The sequence below is a fragment of the Perognathus longimembris genome, chromosome 8, assembly GCF_023159225.1.
Source record: "Perognathus longimembris pacificus isolate PPM17 chromosome 8, ASM2315922v1, whole genome shotgun sequence".
NCBI classification, from domain to species: domain Eukaryota; kingdom Metazoa; phylum Chordata; class Mammalia; order Rodentia; family Heteromyidae; genus Perognathus; species Perognathus longimembris.
Genome location: NC_063168.1, coordinates 57,829,825 through 57,857,818, shown reverse-complemented (window position 1 = coordinate 57,857,818; position 27,994 = coordinate 57,829,825). Strand labels below are relative to the sequence as shown.

Below are 27,994 nucleotides of genomic sequence, written 5' to 3'. Positions count from 1 at the left end.
AAGAAGAAGGGACACTGGAAGCCCCTCACTATTTGATGGGGAGTATAATCAGCTGCCAAGGCGATTCCAGACTGAAGTTCTTAAAAGCAAAGCCTGGAACCCACAGTAGGAATTTCTCAGTTTCCAAATACTTGCTTCTTGGCCCATGAATCCTGAATCAACTGATTCCTGTACCCTGAGGACACATATCTATAATTCCAGCTCCAATGTTCCTCCTACTTTCCAGCTCAATAAGACACCCCCATGTGCATTCACTCAGCCTTCCAACAATGGCTTCATCGTCTCCCAAAACCCATGTCCTTTCCCTAAATTCCCTACTAACCTTGATATATCATCATCTGTTCCCCTCCCCAGAACTGAATTAAGAGGCTTTGACCTGTCCATTAAACTGCTCAGAGTCTGCTGGTTCTGGCTCTAAAAGGGCTCTATCAATTCACCCTGCTTCTCCTTCATCCCCTCATGCCAGGACAATGGCAATGGGCCCCTAAACCCCACCCCATCCCACTCATCCTCTTCTCTTCCTCCCATTCTACATAAGGCTGCCAAAGTGGACTTTTAGAGTTGCAAATCTGATTGCGTCACTCAGCTGCCAAAAACTTTGATCACTTCTAAGATAAGGTATAAATTCCTTAGCATGGCAACCATGGCCATGGAAACCTGCTTCCTCATGGGAGTGAGAACATGTGGCATTTATCTAAGCAGAAAAGAGGTCAACAGAGGCTAGGATGTGTAGCAGGGAGGGAGGAGAGGGAGGGGGATAACAGTTACCAAGATAGAAGGGGGGCGTAAATACTAATATTCTATAGCACAATAAAGACAATACAGCCCATGGTCACTTATCACATATTTCAAAATAGCTAGAAGAAAGACTTGTGAATGTTCCCAACACAAAGAAATGATAAATGTTTGAGGTGACAGAAATGCTAATTACTCTGATTTGATCATTACTCATCATATACATGTATCGAAATGTCAGAGAGTATCCCATGAATATGTACAATTATTCTGTCGATTGAAATAAACAGCCTCTCATCCTGCATTCCAGCCTCAGCACTTTCTACTTCCCCAGAGGCCACTCTGTCTATGGCCATGAAAATCATCCAGGGAGTATTTTCAAACGGTACAAGCTAAAGTCCTCAGTTCTTGGCTAGGGGACAGGGGGACACTGTACACATTTTTTTTCCAAGTTTCCCAATCCTGAGTGAGTACCCTCACAAGTGGTTTTTGTGGCAGGAAACCAGGACCACAGATAATGCAGATAGGTTGTGAGCACAGAGACTCCTAGGTAGCTCGCTGGGAACTCAGCAGCATAGTGGAGGAAACAGGACACAGGGAAATGGCAGGGTCACTTTTCAGTCTTCTGTTACCCTCCATCCTTGGGTCAACTCAGGCAGAAACTTCTGCTTTTCCTTGAAACTATTTAATTTCCTGGTTCAATCTTTTCTCCAAATAAGGTTGTCTTCTTATTTTAAGCTCCAGACCCACTGAGTGCCTGATTCTGAGTTCACAGACTTAATTTGGCCCTCAGCCTCCCACATTCAACTCACTCTGACAGTAACAAGGTGCCTCTGAAAACCAATTGGCCCAGGTGGAAAGCAATGCTCATTGCCAATGCATTGCTTCCACCACTGGGATGTCACAGATGCTTCATTCACCATCAGCGCTGCACCTGCCCAGCTGCCACCGTCCCTCTGGGGCCTACCTTGGGCCACTGTCATTGTATGTCTATTTGTGGATATACACTGCACATGCACACACACGTGTACACACGTGCACACGTGCAAATGCACACGGGCAAATGCACAAACACACATACACACACACACACATCTCAAAGATGCACTCGTCATTTGATTTCTAAAATGTCCTTAGTGGTTCAGCATAAGACTGACCAAGTCCTCATTTTGTCTTTGCTTGCTGCTGAGTCTGGGGTGCTCTGCCACTATACTAATTCCTTCTGTGATCTTTGTGAAGTAAAGACATGTCTGGCCCATACCCTGATACTAGGGGCTGCCTCTAGTGCCTGGAAATGTGTGGTCTAGCAGAGAGTCCTTGCTTACTTGGGAGCCATGGGCCATGGCTGAATCTATTCTAGCATGATTATAGCAGGACTTTGGCCCATGCAGGTACCAATATGACCTCTGCTAGGACCTGGAGACCCATAAGGGAGGTCATTAGTGTTTATGTGGCTGACCCCACACAAAAGCCTTGGCTAATAGGATGTGGATGAGCTTTCCTGTTTTGCAGAACCCCCACCCCCCCAAGGCTCCAATGCCCCAGGTGCTGCCCCATGGTTTGTCTGGGTGAAGCAAGTATTGTCTGTAATCCCCCCTCCCCCCTCCCCCCCCCCCCCCCGGAGATGATAACTGAGAGCTTGTGCCTGGAACCTTCCCTGGGCACTTCTTCCTGCCTCAAATTTTAACCTCTATCCTTGTATTGTAATCAACATGGCCATGACGGTATCCACTTGGATGATTTTTGGGGGGTCTTTCTAGCAAATTATTGGGCTCCAGAATGGTCTTATGGATTCTAAAACTAGTTTTGTTTTCATTTTAAAAAGAATCTCTCCATCATATCTGAACACCAAAATGTAAACTAAAGGGCTGACTGCTCACTCCAGCCGTAGGCTACACAGCAACCACCACGGGCGCTGCCCCAAGGCTATGACAAACATGGAGTACCCTCTCTCCAGCTCCTCTCCTCAGACTCCTGTCACAGCTCAGCTCTTACCATCTGCTTGGCTCAGAGTCATGGAGACTGGGCAGGGAAGAGGACTATGTGGAGCCATGACCTTGCAAAGAAGCTACAGGAGCTGTTATAAATGAGCCACCAAAGCCAGGACATGCCCTGGCTTTGTGACGGGGGGGGGGGGGGGCATTAGTGTCAGCTCCACTATTGTGTCCCTCAGCCATGCCTCACACACAGCCTAGTGGGCAGCAGGTGTTCAATGGCACTGGCTAAGAGATGGTGACAATGAAGTCCCTCTGAGGACATTGTGTCATAGCTGGCGGAAGGTAGGCAAGGATATTACAGCTGTGCACAGTGGCCTCTCCTGCTGGAGGCTCACAGATGGAGGGAGGGACTCTCAATACAAATACCAGACCCAGCAGAGAGAGGCCTTTGCTGTGTGACAGAAGGCTGTAACTTGAAAGCCAGGCCTACACATAGGCTCAAGCAGGCAGCTGGTAGAATCCCTGGCAGATCATTGCTACTCTACTCCGTCTTTATTCCTCCATCATGTAAATCCAAGCCACCTACCTCCTTGCCCTCTTGTCCCTTATCAGAAGCAATCCCAGAGGCTAAGTGCATCAGGCAGGGGCCATCAATCACCACTGTTGTCACTGATTCACATAATTAAATTTACATTGTGAATCAGCCATCAGCAACTTCTAGAGGCGCTCCTCTTTGCACTCACTAGCATTCCTGAGCACCTACTATGCTTTATGAGCCACAGCTGCACAAAGATGAGTGAGACTTCTCAATCTAAAACAGGTAGTAGACAATCTCAATGTGGGATGGAGTAAACACACAGTCTAGGGTCCTCCAAGCTGGTCTAGAGGGGGATACAGGGAGCAGAAGGGAGTCCTCATCAAAGAGGTGATGCTATGGGGCATAAACAGGACACTTGTATTCCCATTCTGGTTCTACCATCTAGAACCACACGTGACCTTTAGCAAATGGACATGTTCGATGAGCCTCCCCCACTTGTTTTCATCGATAAGAGTTCCCAAGAGGAGAAAAAAGAGGAAAGCATGTACAAAAGTACTGAAGACTATATAAGATATTATTTATACAAATGTACTGAAGGTTAAAAATCAAGATATCTATCTATCTGAGCACTGGTGGCTCACACCTGTAATCCTAGCTACTCAGGAGGCTGAGATCTGAGAATCACAGTTCAAAGTGAGCCAGGGCAGGAAAGTCCATAAGACTTATATTTCCAATAAACTCCTCAAAAAAGCTTTGAGTGGCACTGTGGCTCAAGTGGTAGTGTGCTAGCCTTGAGCAAAAGAAGCTCAGGAAGGGCACCAGGCTCAGAGCTCAAGGCCCAAGACCTGCAAAAAATAAAGAATAGAAAACAAAAATATCAAGACTTCTCAAAATCTTTTTCCTACTGAAGAAATATGTAGATAAGGAGGGGGAACAAAGTCTTATGTTTAAAATAACAACATCTTGGTGTATGTTTCTAGTATCATCATGTAATTGGAGGGAGGAGAAAGGAAATTGGGAAAGCTTTCAAAGTGGCAGACACCAGCTGAGGATAGCTTAGGACAGCTCAAACACAGCCTCTTTCTTATCCTGTTCTATTTTTGAAAACCCCCAACTCCAATTACAGCTTAAAACTTTCACCTTCCCTCACAAGCTGGGTGCCTGTTCTATGCTGACACAAGACACACAGAGACACATGGAAACATAGGCTGACATGAACCCACACTTCCTGCCCTCGAGGGTCACCTCAGCTGGATGGTTCCACAGCCCCCAAGGCAGCAAGGGCCCTAAGGAACCTCTGCAGCTCAGTGCAGGATACAAGCAGATCCAGCTCTGGTATCTGCCTAATTGCTTTGCAATGAAAGTTTTAGCTTTGATAGCAGTAGGAATTAAGGAGTTGTACTTGGGAGGCTGAGCTTAGCCTTGTGGCTGAATGACTCATAGAGAAGAAGCATTTGGTAAGAGATAGGCAAGCAGCACTCCTACTTGGGAGTAAGGTGAAGGTTTTGCTCACCTGGGGTGTGGCTAGCTGTAGGAGCTAAAATAACAGTGTCATTCAGAGAGGTTTTTGAGATGAGCTCAGAGCCATGTGAGCCCATTATGGCTGAACCAAGAGAGTGAGATTTTCTTAATACGTCTACATACCAAATTCTTGTGTTATCTAGTAATTCTACACCTTGGTCCTTACTCCAAGGAATTGAAAACAGGTGCTAAAAGACACAAACTTGTATATGAATATTTATAGTTAACATTATTCCTCATAACAGAAAGGTAAAAACAGCCTAATTGTCCATTTATGGATGAATGGATAAGCAAAATGAGGTTTATGCATACTCTGAAATATTACTCCATCATGAAAAGACATATGGATATGTGCTACAATGTTCACAAAGTTTAAAAGTATGTTTAATGAAAGGAGCTAGGCTCAAAAGGACACATGTCATGATTCCAATTATATGGGTACCAGGGATTAAGGAATGACTATTAACGCAAACAAAGTTTCCCTTAGATTGTGGGGTTAAGATTGTCTTATAAGCCAGTTGCTGGTGGCTCACTTCTATAATCCTAGCTACTCAGGAGGCTAAGATCTGAGGATTGTGGTTCAAAGCCAGCCCAGGCATGAAATTCCTTGTGAGACTCTTATCTCGAATTAACCACTCAAAAACAGGTACTGTGGCTCAAGTAGTAGAGGGCTAGTCTTGAGCACAATGAGGCTTAGGGACAAGGCCCAGGCCCTGAGTTCAAGCCCCACAACTGGCAAAAAAAAAAAAAAGACCTTTTTACAATTACAGTGTGAGGAGGGTTTCATAATCCTGGGAACATACTAAGGTTGTTGAATTACCTTCTATGAAATAATTTAATGGTAAATTTTGTTGTATTTTACAACACACACACACACACACACACACACACACACACACACACACACACGGACATCATTCTAAGGGCAGAGGCCAAGAGGACCAAATCCACAGCTGTGATGGCTATTCCCAAAGAGGCCTGGCCATATTCAGCCCAGCCTTGTACAGCTCTAGACTATGGCCAGCAAGCCAGGAACAAGGGAAAGAGCCAGGTGAGTGAAGCAGAGCAAAGAGGGATAACAATACTAGCCCCGACCCCTGTCCTGGTTCTCAGCCCTTCATTTCTTTTTTGGAGATGAGCTTCCAGAGCAATCTTGGTACACCACAACACATCTGCCATTCTCGTAAGCGGTAAGTTACTTTAGAGACCACATAGAAAATGCTCTGTGTAAGGAGAAAAAAAAGCAAAATACAAAACTGTATAAGTACAGCATGATTGTGACTTTGTAAAAAGACACTTTCTACAAGAGAAAATGATCCTAAAGACAGTAGACATCTTCAATGGTCAAATTAGGTTGATAGGTCTTCATTCTACAGTTCCCTGTTTTCTAAAATGTCTCTAATGCCTGTGGGTTACTTTTGCAATAGAAAATTTGCTTCCTGACCAAAAGGACTCCTCTTATACCACACTCCTTGTTTTCCCTTTGACTTTGGTTTAACTAAAGAAAACATTATCTCTTTGGTATAAAATCACTGTCTCCATTTTCTCCCTCTCTCCCTTGGTAACTACAGTGGATTCTCTAACCTTCCTTCTGTTCTACTACCTTAACCTCAGTTGCCATTTATATACTTCAGATTCTTTTCAGGTTCAGGCATGAATGGTGGCAGGGGGACATTGCTGGCCGTAGGTTCCAATCAACAACTCAGAGACAGAATGACTTCCCTAGAGATTAAAGGTCCCATCTAGGGAGCAGATATCCCACATCACCATGAGATGATCACATAGTTCTTCCTCACAAAGTACTACTTGACTACTGGAGTTTTCCAGTTGTCACTTTTCTAAAGTTCACTTCCAAACCAGTGCAGGGCCAAGACACAAAGAATCAACCAGTGTTAAATAGAAACACTGAACACCTACTCAAGTCATCTGATAGGAGAGACAGACTTCTAAGCTCAGAAGAGGAAATGATAGGCTAAGTGAGCAATTACCACGTGAAATGATCTCAGCTGTCCTTGCGGTCAGAAAAGGCTTCCTAGATGTGGGGAACTGGGAGAAAACTTGAAGCTGGAGGGATTGTGGCAATGGAGAAGGTAGTCAAGGGGAAAGGAATGGATCAGAGATAGGGCCAGGGCAATGTCGAGGGCATGCTGAGGGACGAGGAGCAGCCCAGCCATGTCAGAATGCAATGGTGGAAAGCTCTGAGGCTGAGGAGCAGAGTGCAGTGGATGGATGCATCTAGAGCACCTTTGGTGCCAGAAGAAGCTCCTCAACCGAATGGCCTCTTCACATCTTCGTGTTTTTCAATCCAGGCCTTTCCACCTATTTTATATCAAAGAGAGGACCTTTCAGAATAACTCTAGGAATATAAGTCCTTGTTACCTCAGGGAAAGCGGTCCCCAGTGAAATTGATTATCTGTCAATGCCTCTGTCAATGCATGCAGGTCATAGCTTGGGATGAACAGGCAGAGGGACTTCCCAGTTCTCTCCTGAGCAGTTACACACCCAATGTGCTCCTACTTTGACAACTAAAATATGCAGGGAGAAGTCAAACAGCTACCACAGAGAATAAGAAGAAAGCATCATGAAATCCGAGCCCAGGGAAGATGTGGCTCAGGTATCATCAAGGTCCTGGTGCTGGATGTCCTGCTAAGGAATATCGGGCCAAGACTGTTTCTTCATCTGTGAAATGGGTTTGTGACAAATGCCAGACTCCTACATCGCAGACCAAAGACTGATGAGCAGCACAAACACAAATCATTGATTCTGATATCTACAGCATGCTGTGTATTCTGTCCACTTGAGGGGGTGAGGTGGACATCTTTGCAAAAGGAGAAAGGAAAAATTTAAATCTTTTTCTTTTTTCACTTTCCACAGGTATAGCTGAGTCATGGAGAGAAGAAGCATATAGAATTACAGGGTCATTTATGGTTAGACAGAGGCAAGAACTTCCAGTCTCTTAGAATCCAGAGTGCTAGCTTGGCACAGGGCCTTTGGGTAAGGGTGAAAGGAAGACACAGGCCTCAAGACCTCGTTGACAAAGCCTAGCTATTTCTGCTGCCTCCTTCCTACAGAAGGTACTAATGTAGGTACTGTCCTTTCTTACCTAGGAAGCTGAACGTATCAAATATGACTCATTGGCAGCCCCAACTGCAAGCTTGTTATGAGTGACAGTGTGATAAGACCAACAACACATACCATGGTCTTTGCTCGACCAGTGAACGCTGTGTAACCTTAGTCAGGCCACTGTTCAGTTCCTTCATCTATAAATTAGAACTGCAGTTAGTCCCACATTGCTCTCAGTAGAATTGGGGATTTAAGAGGAAGTTGGGGCAGAGATCCATCCAGCTGGGCATCTCAATCCTACTCACCTCTTTGACCCTGTGCAGCAGGGGCTGAAGCCAATCTCTGTTCACCTCGCAGTGGCTGTCCAGGAATGTCAACGTGCTTCCTTGGGCAACATCAGCACCTCGTATCCGGGATCGGACCAGACCTGCATCAAGGACATATGACTAGGCGATAGCCATTGTCTTCTCCCTCATCTGGTAAGACCACAGAGGAGCTACCCAGCATGTCCCCTGAATATCCACACAGCCACCCCACAAACCCACCTCACTCAGTCCTGTACCCTGTCCCACACCCCAACCTACCTTGCCGTACACTGTTCCGTAAGCACTTCACTTTGGGTAGCTTCATGAGCTGTTTGCAGTCATCGGCTGCAAAGAGAAATGTTATGCTAAGCAAGGGCCCACTCTATATACAGGTGAGCCACAGCAGTGGGTAAGGCAGCCCTGTTTGCCATTGCTACCTTGACTCCACAGGGCTCCTGGGCTATGGAAGGGGTTGATAAGATCCCTCTGTCATGACAAAGTAGCCTCTGCTGGGTCTCTTCCAAGTAGGTTAATATACAGTAGCACCTGTATATTCAGTTAAAAACATTTTAGCAGTGAATTCTTTGCCTGGCCATTTGGGGACATGGCTGCCTTGATACAGACTGTTGAAAGATGAGATCAACATCCTGTTCACTTCAGAGAGTCTGGTCAAGGCTGCTGGAAAGCCAAAGTGAACAGATGGCTTTAGGCCTTGCTTTCTGGTCCCAAAGGCCCACTTTGTGAAGATATCACCTGGTGGATCATAGAGCTGGTCATAGGACATTCTCCAGCCCACACAGCTGACGAAGAAAGGACAGTCTCCAGCCTTCACGATGGGCCAGGGTGGGTGAAAGACCCCTCCTGGGCACTTGACTAGCCTTCTTTAGCTCATCAGTTTTCTGGCTCTGAACTTTCTAGCTTAGCCTCATCATATTGGTTTTACTTTGTTAACTGACCTTGGCCGCTCTGCTGGACTCTAGACTCTAAGGAGTAACAGAAGAGACTTTCTGGGCTTTCCTGAGCCAGGTCATGTTCTGAGCACTCCAAGCATCTTAATATATTTAATCCCTATGAACAATACAATGTCTGTAACATACACTGATACTCATCTCCATTTTATAGGCATGGAAGCTGACACTACAAGGTTAATGGTTTGCTTGAGGCACATGGCCAGTAAGTGAAAGTCAGGTCTAGGATCTGAGCCCAGGAAGGCTGGTTCCTGAGTCCAGGCACTGCCCAATAGGTTCTGCTGCCCAGAAGTGAATCTATCTATGTTCCTTTCTCCTGTCTCAGTGCCAGGCTCCAACCCTCTCAACAGGGCAGGTGTCCACCAATTCTATAATCTTCCTCACTAAGAAAAGGACAGAAGAACACTGATTTCTCAAAATAAGAGTCTAGCTCTTAGTATTTGGGGTTTTGTGTAAAACACACATCTGCATTATTCCCTGAGACTTATAGATGTGGGATCCCAGGGTTGGAATAGCAGTGTGAGAATGACTTCCGGTGACTTGCACTCAGCATCTATGCTAGTGGGGATGGGCTCCATTCTCCAGAGACCCGGAACTATCCCTAGAGCTCCACCAATTTCCACTGTTTTACCACCAGGTTGTGCCTGGGTACTGTGGACTGCATAGGACTGCACCCAGGCCTCTGGGATAATGTCTCCCTGAGGAGGTATCAGCACTTCCAATGCTTCTATAACTATTATCTTTCAGATTTAACACATAGATGTATGGGAACTCTGGCATGGTTTTCTTGGAAAACTTAGGTGAGGATTGGGTGGGAGCCAGGATCTTTGATAGGATGGTTAAGAGGACATGTTGGAAGGTATGAAGGCAGCTTCTCGCTATCTTGTGGTCAGGTGACAGGATATCCCACAGGGATCTCAAAGACACAGCTCACCTGGTCCTTCCAAGGAATGAAAGAGAGAGGGAGCCTCACTGTAGACTGGCAGATTAAGGCAACATAAGAATTAGGAATCTATTATTCTAAATAATCAAGAGGCCTCAATCTGGAGATTCATGGCTCAAAGACAGCCCAGGCTGAAAAGTCTGTAAGATTCCATCTCCAAAGTAATAAGTAAAAGCTGGGCTGGCAGTATTAGAGTACTCAAATAGTATAGCCTGAGCAAGCAAGCAAACTGAGCAACTATGAGGACCTGAGTTCAAATCCCAGTACTAGCAAAAGAAAAGAGAATTGGAACTCTGGTGATGAATACAGATTCTGGGCTTTGGTTCCAGTACTGATCTTCTCCTCTGCCTAGGAATGTAAGTTAGAGGATGGTGGCCCATATATATGTTCATTCTGCACCCATATACACATAAACATATGTATGTGCACATTCACATGTTACATGTAAATCCCCACACACATGTATGGGCAAACACCTACATGTTATATGCACATCTACATGTGTGCATACTCCCATCTACAAACACAGGCCCTGTGTGCTCATGTACTTGTATACCTATGTGGATGCACAATCACACAAGCCTACATACACACATCAAGGAAGGATCTACACACTTAGCTCATTGAGCCCTCATAAACTGACAACAGAGGACCCAAGAAATTGTCTGTCAAGCATCCACTCTATCTCCTTTCTGAGCCCAGGCATAGATTCAATGTTTCCATGCCTGTTACCAACCTCTCTGTCTTCCTTCATCTCTACCAAATCGACATACTCCTCTCTGTCTGGGATCAGATGTTTGAGCCTAAATTGCCAGTCAGTGACATTACTTACGGTCATTGCTGAAGTCATCCACTAATATGATTTCCTGGATCAGATGCATGGGAGTGCGGTTTAATACACTGTGGGAGGAAAAAAAAATCATGATGTCTTCCAGTGGCAAAAATGTAAGCATTTGTTTTAAACAGCCATCACTGTGTCCACAGCAGTGAGCACTCAGAACTACACAACTTGTCCAGTCACGTGGCTCATCTGTGAGCCAGTAGGAAAATGACGGCACCCCCTTCTCCATCTTTGCAGGTTTTTTTGCCACCTACTGAGCCACCCATCCAGCCCTTAGCTCCACCAAGCCTCCCTTATCTGAAACCCCACATCCAATCAGCATCCAATAAGAGAGCAAGATGGGCAGTCCTAACTGGAAGTGTCACTCAAACTACTTTTTCCCCCTATACCTACGTCCTGTTGAACCATCTTTAACTTGAAATCCACCTGCCTCTGTCTCCGGAGTGCTGGGACTCTATGGGTCTAATTTTGGTTCACCTTATTTTGACTTATTTACTGCAGCATCCTCCACATACCTGCCCAGTGAGCTTTCGGACACAAACACACACCTAATGGGTGTGACTTCCCTCACTACTGCCCACAAATCCAGTGAGGAAACCCCACAGTGCCTCCTGACTGCCTACACCTCACAACTTCCCACCAGCTGAAGCCAGCCCACATTTCCCATCGCCTCCCAGCCCAGAACTGTTATCTGAACATCTCCTGCTCATTCACAATGAAGAGGCTCTTCTCCAGCTGCTTGAAATGGTCCTACACTGCCCACAAGGACCAGTTCAAATGTCACTTCCTTGCTAACAGCTTTCCAATCTGCTTAGTGAGAATTAATTGCTTCCTCCTCTGGGATCCCTTGGCTTGTGTCCAAAGCTTTCTATGGCCTTTGATCATTTCCTGACCCAAGCAGTTGGTTTTAGGCAATCTTCCACCTACCACTCTCTCTAGAAGCCAGCATCCTTGAGCAATATTCCTTGTCAAGTTTTTCTGGTACTCTCAGTGTCTAGCCCAGAACCAATGCTTGGAGGGATATTTGGCGCATGCCTACTATGTGCTGGCCACTGGGAAGAAAAGAATGCGTGCAGGAGAATTTGTGGTTCACTCCAAGCTGTATCATCTTGGCCAAGTTGCTGCACTGCTCTGTGCAGCACCTACCCCACATGAAAAAGAGGGATAATGAGTTTAGTAGCCAATTCAGGGGGCTACTGAGAGAATTCAAGGAGAAAATGTGTCTTAGGCATTTAGCATCATGTTCAGCACTAGGTGATGATAAATGGTAGCAGTTTTACTATTTTGTGTGTCATAAATGAGTTTTTAATTGAACTGATTTCAGGTACCCCCTCCTTGCTTTGAATCTCTACTCAAGGGGCACAAGCTGGATTCAGAACTAACTCTGGATCTCAGGCCTCCCTGGGATGGCTGTACCCCACTTTTCCTGCATACCCCCAACCTCATAGTTTCTCTAAAACAGCTCTGGTGCACACCAGCCCTATGGGATACCCAGATTCCAGTAAAAGTCGGAGGAGGGGTTCAGGATGGGTATTGGGAGAGGCGTTGTGAATGTCCCTCTGCTCAGACCCATCCTGTGCCCGGTTCCCAGTGTAGACCTTTTTCTATGCAGCATGTAGACGCTCCTGGAAGGGAATTTTCCTGGAACTACCTTTGTTGATGAAGGCTTAATTCTCACCATGACAACTAGTGTTAAGGTCGGAGAGAGAAATCCCATTACAAAGCTCCGAGTTTACTGTCACTGTCTGTGGGGAAGTGGGAGACAAGGAAGGGAAGGAGGCTGCAGCCTCCACCAGGAGGTGGTGGGTGGCGGTAGCTCACTATGATTGTCCCAAAGAAAACAGTAAACCCAGCTACCAGCCTTCTAATCAGGATGGGAGGGGAGAGCCAGGCAGACCGAGGGAAAAAAAAACCCTACTTGAAGAATAACCTCTAATGAGGTTTGATTACGGCTCTAGCTTCTGCATTCGATTTCCCCAAATCCCTGCCGGCTCTTTGAAATTCAAGAGTTCTCTTCTGTGAACATCAAAAGGTAAATCGTGTGCAGCTCTGCACTGGTTGAACCGAGAGATGATTAGTGAATAAAAAAAATGTCCAGGGTTTAAAATGTAAAAAAGAAAGAAAGAAAGAAAGAAATTGTCAGCAGTAAGCGCTAATTAGACCATTTCCTGGTAACACCTGGCTTGTTTTTGCTCCTCTAATCAGAGCAATTGAAGTGATCGCAGGGTCTCCCTAAAAGTGGCTCCAGGCTGAAGTGGGCATGAGCTCTAGGGCACATGGGGCAGCTGGAAAAGGAGGTCAAGTCTAGCTCAGGGAACCTGATCTGCCCTCCCTTCTGAATACACATGTCCTCCTTCCCAAATGCAAACCTGGGCTACTACAGTCTCTTTCCCTTGTTTTCACTGTCTCAGGCTCCAGCTCCTCTCAGCATCTTGACAGCAGAGGTATTCCTTCCTTTCCTCCAGAGCCCAACCGAGAGCAGGCTGGACTTCACTTCAACCCAACCCCAATCCAGTTGCCCCTTCTCACCTGGCATTATCATGGAAGCAAGTACTCCTCATCACTGGCAAAATAGCCACACTCCCTAGGATTGTTCTGGAATAGAGTTTCCTACATGTAGCTATATAGGGGCGTCTATGCAGATACCTCACAATATTTGACACCCTGACTGTGAGAGCCACATGGAGCCCCGGGAGGTTTTTGGGGGGCTCTGCAGGGTGTGTGGGCCTCACAGCCTAGGTGGGTTCTGTCATTGACTAGCTATGTAGTCCTGCACCAGGCACTACTCTGCTCCCAGCCTCCACTCCTTCTGTAATTACCTTTCCCTTGTAAAATCAGGAGATATTAATACTTGACCTACTTCACAGGCTTTTGTGTGTGTATGAAACGAGGAAATGTACTTGAAATTGCCTCGTGAACTACACAGTGCTGTAGGCAGGCAGGTTTTATCAAACGTTCCATAAATACCAGTTGAATGAAGACCGCCCCCCACCCCAAGGCTGTTGACTGTTGACTTCAGTTGTTCTGGAGTGAGACAGATGTGGATTCAAGTACATATGTGTGCAGCTTCCATTCACCAGCAGGAGTGTTCCAGTCAGTACTGAGCTTCAAGTACCACAGTTTCCCCAATTGCATGAGGATGGCTTAACACTGGACCTGGCACCTGGAAGCTGCTCTTGCTATGTGGTCCTTGCTAAGACTATTGAAGTGACAAACAGCAGTAGGCATCACTCAGCCATGATTCAAAGTCTGATCTCTGAGCCACAGCATCACCATCATCTGAGGACTTGTTAGAAATGCAAATTGTTGGATCCCATTTCAGACTTGCTGAGAATCTCTGGGGCTGGAGCCCAAGAAACCATGTTCTACCAAGCCTTCCAGGAGATTCTGACACATGCTTGTGCTGGAGAGCCACTGTTCTGGAACACTGCTCTCTTTCAGTGCTATCTCTCAGGACCAGAGACTCACAGACACACCTGTTGCTACCTGGGCAGGCTGCCAATGTTCCAAGCACTGTTCTGTGATTTACCAATTGTGATGGTTCATCTTGATCATTAACTTGACTAGATTGAGAAAGCCCAAGAAATGAATAAAGCACTCTTCTGAGTTTGTCTGTAAGGGTGTTTCCAAAGATGATTGACACTTGGGTCATCAAACTGAAGAGAGAAGACCTATCCTGAATGTGCATAGCACTGTCCAATAGGCTGGTGGCCCAGATGGAACAAAAGGCAGAAGAGGAAATCCTTCAGTGCATGTAAGTTCAACTTTTCTGTAGTGCAGATCTCTCTCTCTCTCTCTCTCTCTCTCTCTCTCTCTCTCTCTCTCTCTCTGCTACTGCTGCTGCTGCTATAGTTGATGAATGTCAGACTCCAGCTTCTTCAGTTTTTGAATATAGGCTCACACCAGCCGCTCCCCAGGGCGTTTCTAGATCTCTAGTCTTCATCATTGATCTCTGAAAATTTCTGCTTCTTGGCTTGGAAAGTTACTGATTTCTATGGCTCTCCAGCTTTGGCCATTGTGAGACTATATCCACCAGTCCTGGATCTTGAAAATAAATCTACTAAACACACACACACACACACACACACACACACACACACACACACACACACACACACAATTGGTTTTGCTCCTCTAGAGAAGGCGAATGCATCTATCTGTACTTGGTCTTCTCCAGTCATGACAGGGAGTCACTAATTGTCTCTCATGGACAGAGAGGCTAAGCAGCTTGCTTAGGGTCACACAGTTGTCACAGGCCAAGCTGGGAAAATCTGGCCCCAGACTCGGAATGCTTAATCACCTTCACCTGAGAATGTTCCTTTCCTTACCCCAGATGGAAGGGATTACATATAAGCAACAGTGGGAAGAGTCAGGATGTAAAGTGATAGACAGTGCATGCTCCTGAGCCCCCATGGGAGGTGAAGGGCTGAAGGATGGCACAAGGGGAAGGAGACAGCCATGGTGTCACTTAGACAGAGGACTCGATGTAACACTGTCAAGACATACTATACCTCAAGTAAGAAAGTCCCCAATGTGTCAGGGCTGTGAGTCTCTTTCCTTCTATGTCTTCTACCTCATTTGGCCTCTTTCTGGGCTGTGAAACCCCAGGTGAACATTTTTAGCCCAGCTCCCTAGCTAACTAAGAGCCTAGCAAGCTAAAGGGACTGGGCAGGGAGGGTCAGAGGTCACAAGATGGCCAAGGCCAGAACTAGCATGGTGAGGAGAGAGGAAGAGAACATGTCTAAATCTTCTTCAGTTCCTCAATCATTATCCCATTAGAGACTTGTTGATAAAGCTATCCCAGAATTCTAGAAAGTTAAAGAGGAAAGAACTTCCTTTCATCAATGCCAAAAGCAACATAGAAAGTGCTTTCTAAAATTTTTTTTTACTGTTTTTAAGTAGTGTACAAAGGAATTGCCATTTAATAAGGCAGTTTATGAATACGATGCATCTTAATCAATGTCACCCCTTTCAACATTCTCACCCATCCCTCCCAACGTTTGCTATTCTTAATTTTGTAGGATATACACTAAATTATTGACTGCATATTCCTCACTTCCCCTCTTGATTCACCTGCCCTTCCCTCCTTGAGCCCATCCTACCCCTTTCAGGTATCCATTTCCTTGTGTTCATTTTGTAAACTTTGCCTTTTGAAGGAATTACATTTAGTTCTCCCTTGAATCTACCTTATTTGGTTAATACATGTATATACACTTGAGTACCACCCAATGTATTTACTTACATGTTTATAAACTAATTCTAGCTTCCACATATGAGGGGAAAACGTAGAACCTTTGTCTCTCTAGGCCTGACTTAAAATTTTTTCAGGTCTAGGAAGTACTTTTGTGTATTGTATGATCAATGGTAGAAGGGAGATATAGAGCCTAAAGACAGAAGTTTCTAGAAGTAATCTTATCTCCACCCATTAAATTCCTTTCCACCCAGTGCACTGATAATATAAGCACCTGTCTATTAAGGGCCCTGTTTAGTTCTTGTGCCTCACCCTTGGATTGAGCTGGGGCCTGACTTACATCTGCAGCTCCCAAGAGCAGAAAATGGTTCATGGTTTCCTCAGCCAAATGGTCTGGCATTGCATGGTAGCTTCTGAAAAGTCTGATGCTGTGGATATCCCTAACCCTCCTCCCAGAGTGTAAGGCCCTGGAGACAGCCCTTCACTGGGCCAGTAGATAGAGGAGCTGAGCCGCCTCCCCTGAGAAGTCAGACAGCCTGTGCTGACTCTCCAGCCCCAATGTACTCTCCAGTGTAGCACCCCCCATCACACGCACCACCTGCTTCACAGGCTCGGCATGAGCTCTGCCTGAAATGAGAGATGGGATATGCTCTGTAGACCATGAAGCTGAGGATGAGTAAACATATTAATAGTATTGCTAAGTGTCATTGTTACTGTTATAAAGAGTTGGAGGAGCAGTGGAAACAGGAGAAATGTCTTAGAACTGAAGAGGTAGAGGCAGAGGCCAGTAGCTCAAGTGCTCCTGGGAGAGGGGAAGCTGGGAGCCCCACACTATATTATAATGCTTCTATAAAAGGCCCAGGACATTTCTGAGGGAAAAGTTGATTGTAAAAAAAACTGTGACAAGAGCTGAGAATGTGGCTTAGTGGTACAGTGCTTACCTAGCATGCATGAGGTCCTGGGTTTGATTCCTCAGTACCACATAAACAAAAATAATAATAAAAACTGTGACAAGAGTTGAAAATAGACATGAGGTTATCTGCCAAGGCCACATGGTTAAGGCAGGGACTGGATCCTGGATTCTGATTTCATGTTAGGTGCACTTAAGTATCCCCCAAAGCTTCTGCTATGGAGAGCACACTAGCCACAAAGCTAAGCAGGGCAGTTCTCCTTCAGTGGAATCACCAGCATGTATGTGTGCTAAGTACAATTGTACTCCCATCTCCTTGACTAGTAAACTGAATCATGGGGAAGTTAATAAGTACTTGAATGCTGATAGGCCCTGCTGGTGGCTGGGGGGAGGCTCAAGTCCTAGAAGCAGAGGCCAGCTGAATAGGAGCCTTTCTGGGATGCTAATGGTTTCCTATGGATACCTCTGGCAGATACAGTGAAGCCATCACCAAGGAAACAGGGAAGGCACAGGCAGCCTTGGGTTTGGTTCATGTACATGACCTGGTACCCAGCAGGTAATGATGGCAGCATGGCTGAGACCTGGCTCATCTCTCTTCAGTAAGGAGAGGACACCTGGACATATCAGCCACTCTTTTACCCAGTTCTCTCTCCACCTATCTACTCAGGTTTACAAGTCAGCAAAGCACTTTATTACTCGACAGTGACACTTGACGGTGACTGGGTATATTTTCCCGTCAAGAGATGTTGGCTTGCTGGGAAATCACATTTGAATCAAGCGTCTGTGGGGAGAATTTGGGATCTGAGAGGTGGCTGGCAAAGGAGGAGAAGCAGCTAAGGACATGTGGGCAGCAGATATGGCTGCCGCCTAGCATGCCTGAGAAAGTGCCTCCCTATGTTTCCATGGGTGACAGTGACCCTGCGAGTGGGCATTTATTATTAGGTACTAAGAAGAGTGAGGCTCAGTGTATCCTTAGGGGGCAAGCCTGCTGTTGAGCTTGCTTCCTTCTACCTGGAACTTCTCCATACCATAAGACACAGGACATGGAACAAGAGAGATGCATGGCTTATCCAATGGATATAATAAAAGGTTTACTGGCCTTGACATACTCCTGACCCACATTTAATCTAATTTCTTCTCAGTGGCTCCAGGCAACCATCCCATGTGCTTTCCAGCAGAAGGGACGGGCTCTAACGGGCTGTGTGTCACAGGGACACACAGGAGGCCTCCATGAGCACTTCACTGGCTCTACCACAGGAAGTAGTGCAACACCAGTCCCTCATCTCCCTTACTGATCTGAGTGCCAGCACTGGAAGTAAGCTTGGCCCAGTCCATGATGTGGAGAAGATGAACCTTGAGTCAGTGCAAGGACTAGAATCCCTCTTTCTTAGCCACATGACTTAAAACTTAACTTGCTTGAAAAGTAGACATAGCAATGCAATCAATGGCTTGCCTACTTCCCCAGCTGAGATAGGAGTTCGGGCCTGCTGCAGATGAGCAGGGCCTTACTGAAAACCAGGACTGCCTTTCCTGCCAACTATAATGTAGATGCTTCTGGAACGCTGAAGGAAAAAGGGAACCGGGGCAGCTGACATAGAGAGGGAAGGTAAACCTAAGGAGAGAAGGAGGCCTGATGTAGGGAAAGGCAAGCTAAAAGCCCCAATGGTCATTTGAATCTGAGATAGAAAGCCAGGTCTCCTGGGGGCTCACTCTGTGTTCTGGGGACAATCCTAGCTGGAGTTGACATAGCAATTTGTGCACATGGAAAACCTATGGGGGCCACAGATCATACCTAGCAAGACAGACCCCTTAAGGCATGAACACAAAGAGATTATGCACTGAGGATAGAGGAAGAGGCCCATGGATAAATGGAGCTGGAGCTAAAGGTAGATGCCAAAAAAGCAATAATGCCAAGAAAGCTTATGCATGGCTCTTCTGATATGCACCACCATTGCCCTGGCCATGTGGCCGGCAGACTACCTAGAGGTAGGATGCAGGGATGGGTCGCCCTTAGTTGACCCAAGTCCCAATCTCAGGATAATTCTGGGAATGGGGCACACACACAGCCTTCCTGGGGCTTCATTCCTCCTTCAGTTGTGGCCAAGAAAACCCAGATATACCCAGACATGGTCTGTGAAGTTGTATGACTTCTTCAGGGAGGAGAGAAGAGTCAATTCTCAGCCCTAACACCAACATCATCTGCGGGACACCAGTTCATGTGGATGATCCAAACCAATGACCACCTCTCAAGTGGCCTAGCACAGGGTGAAGGGCAAGGGCTCAGGGAAGATTCTGCTGTTTATTCTCTCTAAACTTCTACAAGCCTCCTAATATGGGACTGCCTTTCTTCTTACAAAGAGGTCGATGGCCTCCCTTCACTGGAGTGTGAAGAGTGACAGATACAGAGTAGTGCCCAGCATAAAGTCACGAGTGTTGGTTCTCATCAAAGGTCTGGTTTCTAGTGAGCAGACAAATGCTCATTTGGTGCCAGGCCAGTGCTGGCCCTCCAACAAAAAAAGCCTGCCTTACCTGCGGATAGTTCTGAGCAGGGTGGACCGGGCCTCGTTGTGGAAGGTGATGATGATACTGGTGGGTGGAAGGTCCGTACAGTACATCAGAAGTGTGCATCTGGGAAGGAAGGGTGGAAGATTAGTAAAACCTCTGGAAACAAAGCAGATCTGAGGGGCTAGGACCCTGGGCAACAGAGTAGCCAAAGATAGGTGCTTAATGCTTGCAGTGTCTCCCCACCTGCTTAGCACTGGGTAAGGCCTTAAGCCCTCACTTGGCCATAATGAGAATAACAACTTGAATCCCTTCCACCAGGGAGTAACTTGGGTTTGGAGCCATACTGAGTTCTTAAATGTTCTATTTCATGTGTGACTGAGTTAGTGTTCAGTGGTACCCAACAGCTGCAGAGACCCAACTCCAAGGCTTGGGCTTTGCCCCTAAGCCTGTGTCTTTCTACTTTCCTTGTCTATGTTGTGACCAGAGATGAAGCTTCCCCACGCTGTGTTCTTGAACACAAGTTTCAACTGACCACAACATACTGTCCCCTGACCTTCTCTACCTCATACGCTTAAATCCATCGTGTTTAAAGAGGCAGAGCCCTGAAACACCAGTGTTAGCAATGAAACCTCACCTTGAGAAAGCATTCACTTCTAAGTGTTTGGGTTTATTTGGTATGACAATTACATCTAGGGTAATTTCAATTTAATACCTTTGCTGCAAGTGGAAATTGTAGCCTGTAGTCCGAAAATTACTATAATAGTAGAAATAAACCTACCAAGTGAGGCTAGTGCCACCAGGGCCATCAGCGGATAAACACTTCCTTCTGCTTCCCGTTATCTCAGGGTGGCCCAATTATGGGCAGGGGTGGAAGCATAAAGAAGGGAACTTAATAACAGATGTTTGAGGCATCCGACATTTGCCCTTGGTTTCTCATTTCTTCTTGGGATTTTAATTTGGGGTCCAGAGCCCCTAGAGATGGGCTGCAAGGAGAATGAACTCTCTAAAATTGTTTGTAAACCATCTGTGCAAATGTATATTTTCTTTTTTTCTGGGAAGATTGTTTAGTTTTCACTTGATTCTCAAAAAAAAGTCTGGCACCTGAAACACTCAAGATCCCCAGTCCCAGCCCAGCAGGCTGGGTATCCCCTGCAGCCTGGTGATTCTTCTAGCAGAGCAAAGCCAGGCTCACAGTGCAAGTGCAGAGAACCTACTTGCAGAAAGTGGAGCTGCTGTGCTCAGGCCGAGAAGAGATGGGAGACAGGTAAGTTGTGGTTTGCAGGCCTCTGTGTCCATCAGGAGACATTTTCTCTCCACATCCTGCTAGTCCTGCCTCCTAAGCCCCCCTCCCCCCACTCCTGTGTCCCCATGCCCCCAGCTCAGGAAGTCTTTCCTCTTCCTCAGGGCTATTATGGCAGCCTCCATTCCAGTCTTCCCGACAGTCCTGTCTTGCCCACCACATGGCTCGGCCAGACTCTCCTCTGGACTAAAGTCCTCAGTGGATCCTGATGTGTAATGCCCAGGTCCCTGTCATGACCTTCTGGACTTCTCACAATCACAGATTCATATTCTGTCACAGCTCTCTGCCATTGTTCATGTAATGTCTTCCCTTCTCTCCCTATTTGGAAAGTTCCTAGTCATGCTTCAAGTCTCAGAGAAAATGTCTCTTCTCCTGTGAAAATATTGCCATAGATCCTAATAGATAGTGACCTTCCTTTGTGCTCCTATAATTCTGTATGTATCTCCTTTCTAGCACTTCTCAGGAAGAAGCTGTCTCTCCAGTTTGATTGAGCTCCTCCAAGGTGAGACTCATGGCTTCATCCATCTCTGCATTCCTAAGAACAGGTCTAAGTGTGCCAAATATCCATTCATGGAGAAAGGGAGAAGGAAAGTCAGGAAATATATTCCCAGGTCAGCAAAAGACTCAATCTTTTATGCTTTAAAAGGGGCAGATGGCTTCCAGGATTTCCACTATCTGGTCTTCATGCCTTATGACCCACTTCCTCTTTGAATCACGGTAGGCCACATGACCAGTACATGATGGAAGTGACAGCGTATGGCTTCCACATTCAAACTATAAAAGCCTCACAGCCTCTTCCTTGGCCACATGGAGCAATGCCTGCTGCCATGCTGTGAGGAACCTCAAGCAGCCTTGCATTGTCATCCTGATGGAGAGACGCAGAGGCCACCTGCCCACCTTGACACCACTGGAGAAGTGGACCCATCCACCTTCAAGACGACAGGAGTCACAGCAGTCTTTTGACTTCAAGGTAACAAGGGATGGTAGGCCAGTGAGGCCTAGCCAAGATGCTCCCAATTCCTGCCCCACAGACATGGTGAAGACAATCCATGATTAAGCTATTCTGTCTAATCAGAGCTGATTTGTTGTGCATTAGAAACTATTATGTCCAGGAAAGCAATCTGTTTTAAAACAACCCCCAGTGAGAAGAAGCCTTGGATTTGCCTGCATTTGGACACAGCCCTAGAAGCAGTGGGGAAGGAGCAGGACAATGGGAGTTGGGCCATTGGTTGGTGAACGGTAGGGTCCTTCAGGGCCTGGAGGGGCTTGGAGAAGCCCAGGCTGTGAGTAGATCAATAAGCATGCTCAGCAGCAACAGGCCTGAGCCAGACGTCAGGGACAGGGTTGGGTAATTATCCGTCTTAGGAAAGGAATATAACAAATCAATGAGCTCGACAGAACTTCCTTGTACCCTCAGAGACAGGAAGAAGAAAGAGACTGAGCACAGAGAACTAGAAGGTTGCCACTGCTGGAACTGGGACACAGCCAGTGGCCAAGCTTGCCCTGGCTGCTGCACCCCCTGCCATGGAAGGAGATGTTCTAGAAAGCCTTGGAGGAGTCAGGCCCTGAGTATTAACTTGAGGCTGGCTCCCATCTTCCCTCTACTCCCTCACTCCCCTAACCCACCTCCCTACCCCCCACCAACCCTGCAACAGGGGCTAGTGAGACCTCAAGTCCAGCCAGATTTTATGATGTAAGTTATTCAGAACCTGACATCTCAGAGAGCTTTTGGAGGGACAAAAGTCACTTCTCTCGCTTTGGAGATGCCATCTAGGGAGGCACGTGTATCAGTGCAGTGACACAGAAGCATACACACACACAATTAGGCAGAAGTGTAACACCCTGAGTAGTAAAGAGAGATGCTTGGAGGATAAGAGCTGAATCTCATGGGGTGAAGTAGCAAGGGACAGATGGACAGACAGACAGACAAACCGACAGACAGTCAGACTAGAGATTCCTGGTCTGGGGCTCTGAATACAACCTACCCAGCATGGGGCCTGGAATAACTAGCCCATCTCTCCAGCTGCTGTGAGCTCATCTGTGAGCTTTCCCCAAGCTCTCTTGCTAAAGCTCTCACAGCATGGACAAGCAGAAGCCCTGCTGTAGCCGACAGTCAGCCATGGAGAATTTGAACAGAATGTTCAAAATACCATTTTGCCACTGAGGTTCAACTATGTCCCTGTGTCACCCATGACTTTGACTTGACTCAGCCTGAGTTTCTTCACCTAGGAATTGTAGATATTTCCTCCTAGATTATTAATATATTGTATAGTAACATGCTTGGCAAGCAGAGACTTTTAAAAAAATTTCTAACATCAGTCCAAATCTGCAGATAAGCCCTGTTTGGCAGAGCTGGATCTGGTGTGGGCCAGAAGGGCATCTGTGATAAATGGTTTTACCCAGTCCTAACAGTGAATAAGGGACTATGACAGGCAGGAGGATGAAGAGAGCTAAAAAAAAAAAAAATGCAGCATCAATTCTAGTTAAAGGGACCTTTAACTGTGCCAAGAATTAGTCGTGTGCCCTTGTCATTTACTTTCTCTGAGCCTCGATCTGTGGCCTGTACAACGAGGGGAAAACGTCCTTTTTTCCCAGGCTTGCAGTTAAGATTGCTGATAAGGCACAGAAAATACCTTGTGTTAAATAGTCGCTCAGTAAATAGAAGCCAGAATTGTTATCACAATCAGAGAGTTGAACCAGCCTCTGTGCTATGCACAGAATCACAAGTTCATGGGATAAGGGAAGGAAGGGACTTTGGAGCTGAGAGGCAGAATTGGACAAACAACAGACATCTGCTGTCTGAGCCCTCTAGCCACCTGTGCCTCCAGGAGAAGGCCCCAAGTCCTACCCAGAGGCTGGCCAGAGAGCCATGCGATACCCTAGCATGTAAGGGAAGGCGGCAGAGCCATGCTTTCCTGGTCCCAAAGCACTGGTGTTGGCAGAGCCCACTGGCCTCTGAGTCCCACACACAAGTCACCTGCAGTTCAAGGCCTCATCTGCGGCTCACTCAGGGATAAACATTAGAGGCTAGTCTCAAGGTCCCCAGGCCAAGAAAAATCCTTAGAACTTGATGCCCAAAGAGTGGGTGCAGACAGTGGGCTTTCCGTGGGAGGGGCCTGAAAGATTAATCAAACCATGAGCTCTCTCAGGGGCATGGGGGGAATGGAGAAGGCAGCCCACATGGAGGTCTGGCGCCAGCAGATGGAGGAGAAAGCATGTTGATAATTTATTAGACTCAGAGGGTTGACCAGAGAGAAGAGCCAGTGAGCAGGAAAGGCAGTGTGGGGGTGGGACACCCAGCCTATGTCCTGGAAGCAGGGCATTTACTGTAGGAGAAAACAGACTTGGGGGGAGGGGAGGCGGTGGGGAGTCCTGGTGGCCACAGCAGCTTCTGAATAGTATGTTTATCTGAGTCAATGTCTGGTGGTTTCTGCAGCTTGTTATTCTTTGCTTTTTGGAAAGATTGAGTGAAAACTCGTAACTTTCTGAGTTCAGCTGAGGCTCGAAGTACACTCCCTCAACCTTGGTGGTGTTCAGTGTCACTAACTGGCTGGAGACATTATGAGACTATAACCCTCAGGGTATAAGGAGAAGTGAACCCCTCTTGACTCTTCCCATAGTTCACTATCTTTAAAACCCTGGTATGTGACAACGTGGGTACCTCAGGAACATGCTCAGTGAACACGGCTGCCATGTTTACTGTATAGCAGTAGTATAGTGATGTACACACTGCCTTCCATTTTCTCCCACAGGCTCATAAACTACTGCAGCAACCTATAAATGGACGGATGATGATTATCACAGCCATCCCCATTTTGTCTGTCGGTGAGCAACAGGCGCTCCTGGCAGTTCTGCAGCTTGCCTACTGGGACTGGGGCTGGGATCTGAGTCTTCTAACTGAGGGACATGTGGTCTTCCTCTTGCTTCATGCTGCCTCCATAGAAGAAAAGTCTTGGTCATCAATTCTAAACATTCAGATTTTTATTCTCCAGCATAAAAAAACAGAGGAGATGATAGAGAGGCAACCCTACTAACTTTGAAGCAGAGAGGAAAGAATGTTTATTATTACTAAGATGTTGGTATAAAGGGGTACCACTGTGGCTACTCCAGAAGTAACAAGGACTCCCAGCTTTGAAGGGGACTTTGATGTCCTCGAGGGGTGATCGAGGACAGTTACTGAACAGGAAAGCTGACACAAGTACAAAAGCTTGGCTGGATAACTCTCAGGATGAACCTTGGGTGCTTGATTTCCCTGCTCTAAGCTTGAGTTCCCTGGTTTATGATGGTGATCATATCCATCTTACAATATATTTTTAAATGACCACTGATGGAGACCTTACTGTCAGGCACTGTAAGGAGCATTCAACTAATAAAGGCTTATATCAGACCAGTGTTAGGAACATTATAAAATGTCCCCCATGGGCTTATGTGTTAAATACTTGATCCCTAGCAAGAGGTACAGCTTAGGGAGGGTGGGGATTCGTGAAACTTCTAGAGGTAGAGCCTATCTGGGGGAAATAGGTCATGGGAGCATTTCTTTGAAGGTTATACTGGGTCCATTCTCTCTCTGCTTCCTGTCTACCATTATGTAAGCTTCTCTGCTTCCCTTCCTCTCTTCAAGTTGTTTCTGTCAGACACTGGGTCACAGCAACAAGAAAAGTAACTAATACAACTACTAAGGAGACGAGCTAAGTCCAACTAAGTTACTTAGTCTCTCCAACTAACTCACTCACTGCAGCTAGCAAAGGTTCAATTAGAACCCCAACCTTACTGGGTCCCTGAGTTCTTGTCACAAGCTATGTGATACAAGCTATGTGATAAGACTACTACTCAGGTCTAGTCTGTAATCCTGGGCACTGTGGTATCTATGCACTCACACTTGAATCCCCACTTGAAGCAGCAGTTTTTACTGAGCTCTAGAAACTAGAATCTGGGTTCAATGGCATGGCTCAGGTGGTGAGAGAGAACTAACCAATGAGCAAAAGCATCAGATACCAAGTCTGAGTAATAGTTTCATCCAAAAAGAAAACCAAATAGCAACCAGAAGCTGAAGTGACCTACCTTGAGGGAAAGATAGGCTGCCATCTTAAGTGGCAGCAGAAAGATGGGGGATATGCTAATAGGGGCTCCTGTATATTGCTTCACAAGGCCCTGGAAGTGATAGTTCATGGGCATCTATGTTCCTGCACAACAACTAGGATTCCCTTCCAGTTCCTGAACTTCTTGTTACACTGCAGAGGTCAGACCCAGGCTGAAGAAACGAATAAGTTGTATCTGCACACTCCGTTTCCCAAACTCCATAGCCAGAGAAGCAAAGGGAAAAAGAGGCTTCAGACATCACATAGGGTAGGACTGACTTGCTGAGAAAGAGCTGTGTATCCTCAATGGGGTAGCAGTCTATGTAGGTGGGGTAGAGAACATCCTCCCTCCCTCACTTCTGTTTGTCATTCTGTCAAATAGCCTCACTCACAACACCGTTTTCCCTTTTCCTTCCTTTCCACCAGCACCCAACCCAATGATGATATTCACAAGGAAGAGGGATGGTGAGGAAAGCTTTTGGCCCAGTGACCTTTCCTGAGTGTTACTTCTCTTGGGACAGGAGGAAGGAAGCTTGCTACTGGTTTTTCAAATCAGATTTCATTTTTAGATCTGAGACCATCTAATACACTCCCAGCTCCGTTCTGTGCAAGGAAACCTGCTCTCTGGAGGAAAAGAAGATGAACAGAAAATATAAAACACCAACTCTAAAGCTGACCTCTAGGTTCATACCCAATTCTTCAGAAGAGAAAAACGCAAACAGCATAAAAAGTATGACAAGTGTAAAATCAGAAATTCCTTTTAATCTCATTTCATGGGCAACACTGATACACTGTAAGGCATGAAATTTTTATTTCATGTCAATTTCACTGGGATTTCACATGCAGATTAATTTGTTCATCCGCATAAACATCTACCGCTCTTGCTTCTTGGCTCAATAGCCATCCTCACTCAGTGTTATAGAAATCCCATGTCTCATAAAAGATATTCAAAGTGCTGTGGAGCTTTGCTATGCAACTATAATGCCACAATTTAATTGTCTAACATGTTATTAAATTCCAGTATACTCAGAAGGGAAAAAGTAGGCCAGCACAGAGAGGTAGAATGCTTAGTAGTGTGGTTGGGCTCTGTGGTGGACACCTTTCCAACATAGCCCTCAACCCACACCTTTTATGTAATTCCCTTCCTTGAATGTGAGCTGAATTTGATGACTAACTTCCCCACTCAAGCTCTGAGATGACAACCGCCCTACCTGACTCCTTGAGAACACTGTCCGGATGAACCCTGAAGTAGAGGGCTCATCTAAGCCATCCTATGATTCCTAACTCACAGAGACTGAGATGATAACTATTTTAAGCCACTACATGTTGTACTAACGTGTTAACCTCAACAGAGTAAGAAAGAAAAGACAAGCACCTTTAGCTACCTAGGGGGAAAAAACAACAAGTCCAGCTCTCTTGGGTGGAAGGCAAATACCTTGTAATTAGAGCAAAGAGCCATAGAATTGCATCTTAGTCCCCTTCATCCCCTGCTATACTATGTTCTCTGAGCCCCCTGGGATCCTTCATCCATGCTCTGCTGGTTGTAGTCACATGATGATGCCAGGGAAAGGATGCCTTGGTTCTTACGTGTAGAGAGAAGTCACTGTTTTCTTAATTCTCTCAAGGATGGTATATAAATAGCACCCTACCACATACATAGGACAGAATTTAGTTCATTTCACACAATGCATATCCTACTACTTTGAGGCTAAATTCTGCTACAAATGCCCAGTTTAAAAAAAATTAAAAAGGGGTATTCCTTGTATTATCACAGATATTCCTACCTTTCTTGGGCACAAGGCCATTTGGCAAGGCATCTGGTGTTACAGTACTCAGGCATACTAAGACCAACATATGCATTATTTTGCAGTCAACTATTCCCGTATTGGTGGTTGTGTCTTGCTGTCCAGGCAGCTCAGGGTCAGCTGTTTATTGCTTGATCCTTGGAGGACACTTCCTTGGTTTCATAGCGGTTTCCACTAGTATCAAATTTCTCAGAAAACCTACATCTTGATACTTCTAGGGCACTTGCATTGCCTAACTAATTGCTGGCTGCAGCTCAAGATGATGATCTCAGAAATCAGCTCTTCAATTCCTCTTTCCTGGCAATGTAAGAGTATCCCATGGGGTCTGCCCTGACAAACTGGGAAGCCAACTGA

At 46.1% G+C, this 27,994-nt stretch overlaps 1 protein-coding gene across 1 annotated transcript in view; it reads right to left on the bottom strand.

Annotated features, from left to right (window-relative positions):
- Galnt14 (polypeptide N-acetylgalactosaminyltransferase 14) overlaps positions 1–27,994 on the bottom strand; it is a 196,976-nt gene that overhangs the window by 27,065 nt on the left and 141,917 nt on the right. The window contains exons 3-6 of the mRNA XM_048353185.1: positions 19,482–19,580; positions 10,843–10,910; positions 8,379–8,444; positions 8,100–8,221 (exon numbers count right to left, since the gene is read on the bottom strand). Coding sequence (XP_048209142.1) covers positions 8,100–8,221; positions 8,379–8,444; positions 10,843–10,910; positions 19,482–19,580 — 355 coding nt within the window. The remainder of the gene's footprint in view (positions 1–8,099; positions 8,222–8,378; positions 8,445–10,842; positions 10,911–19,481; positions 19,581–27,994) is intronic.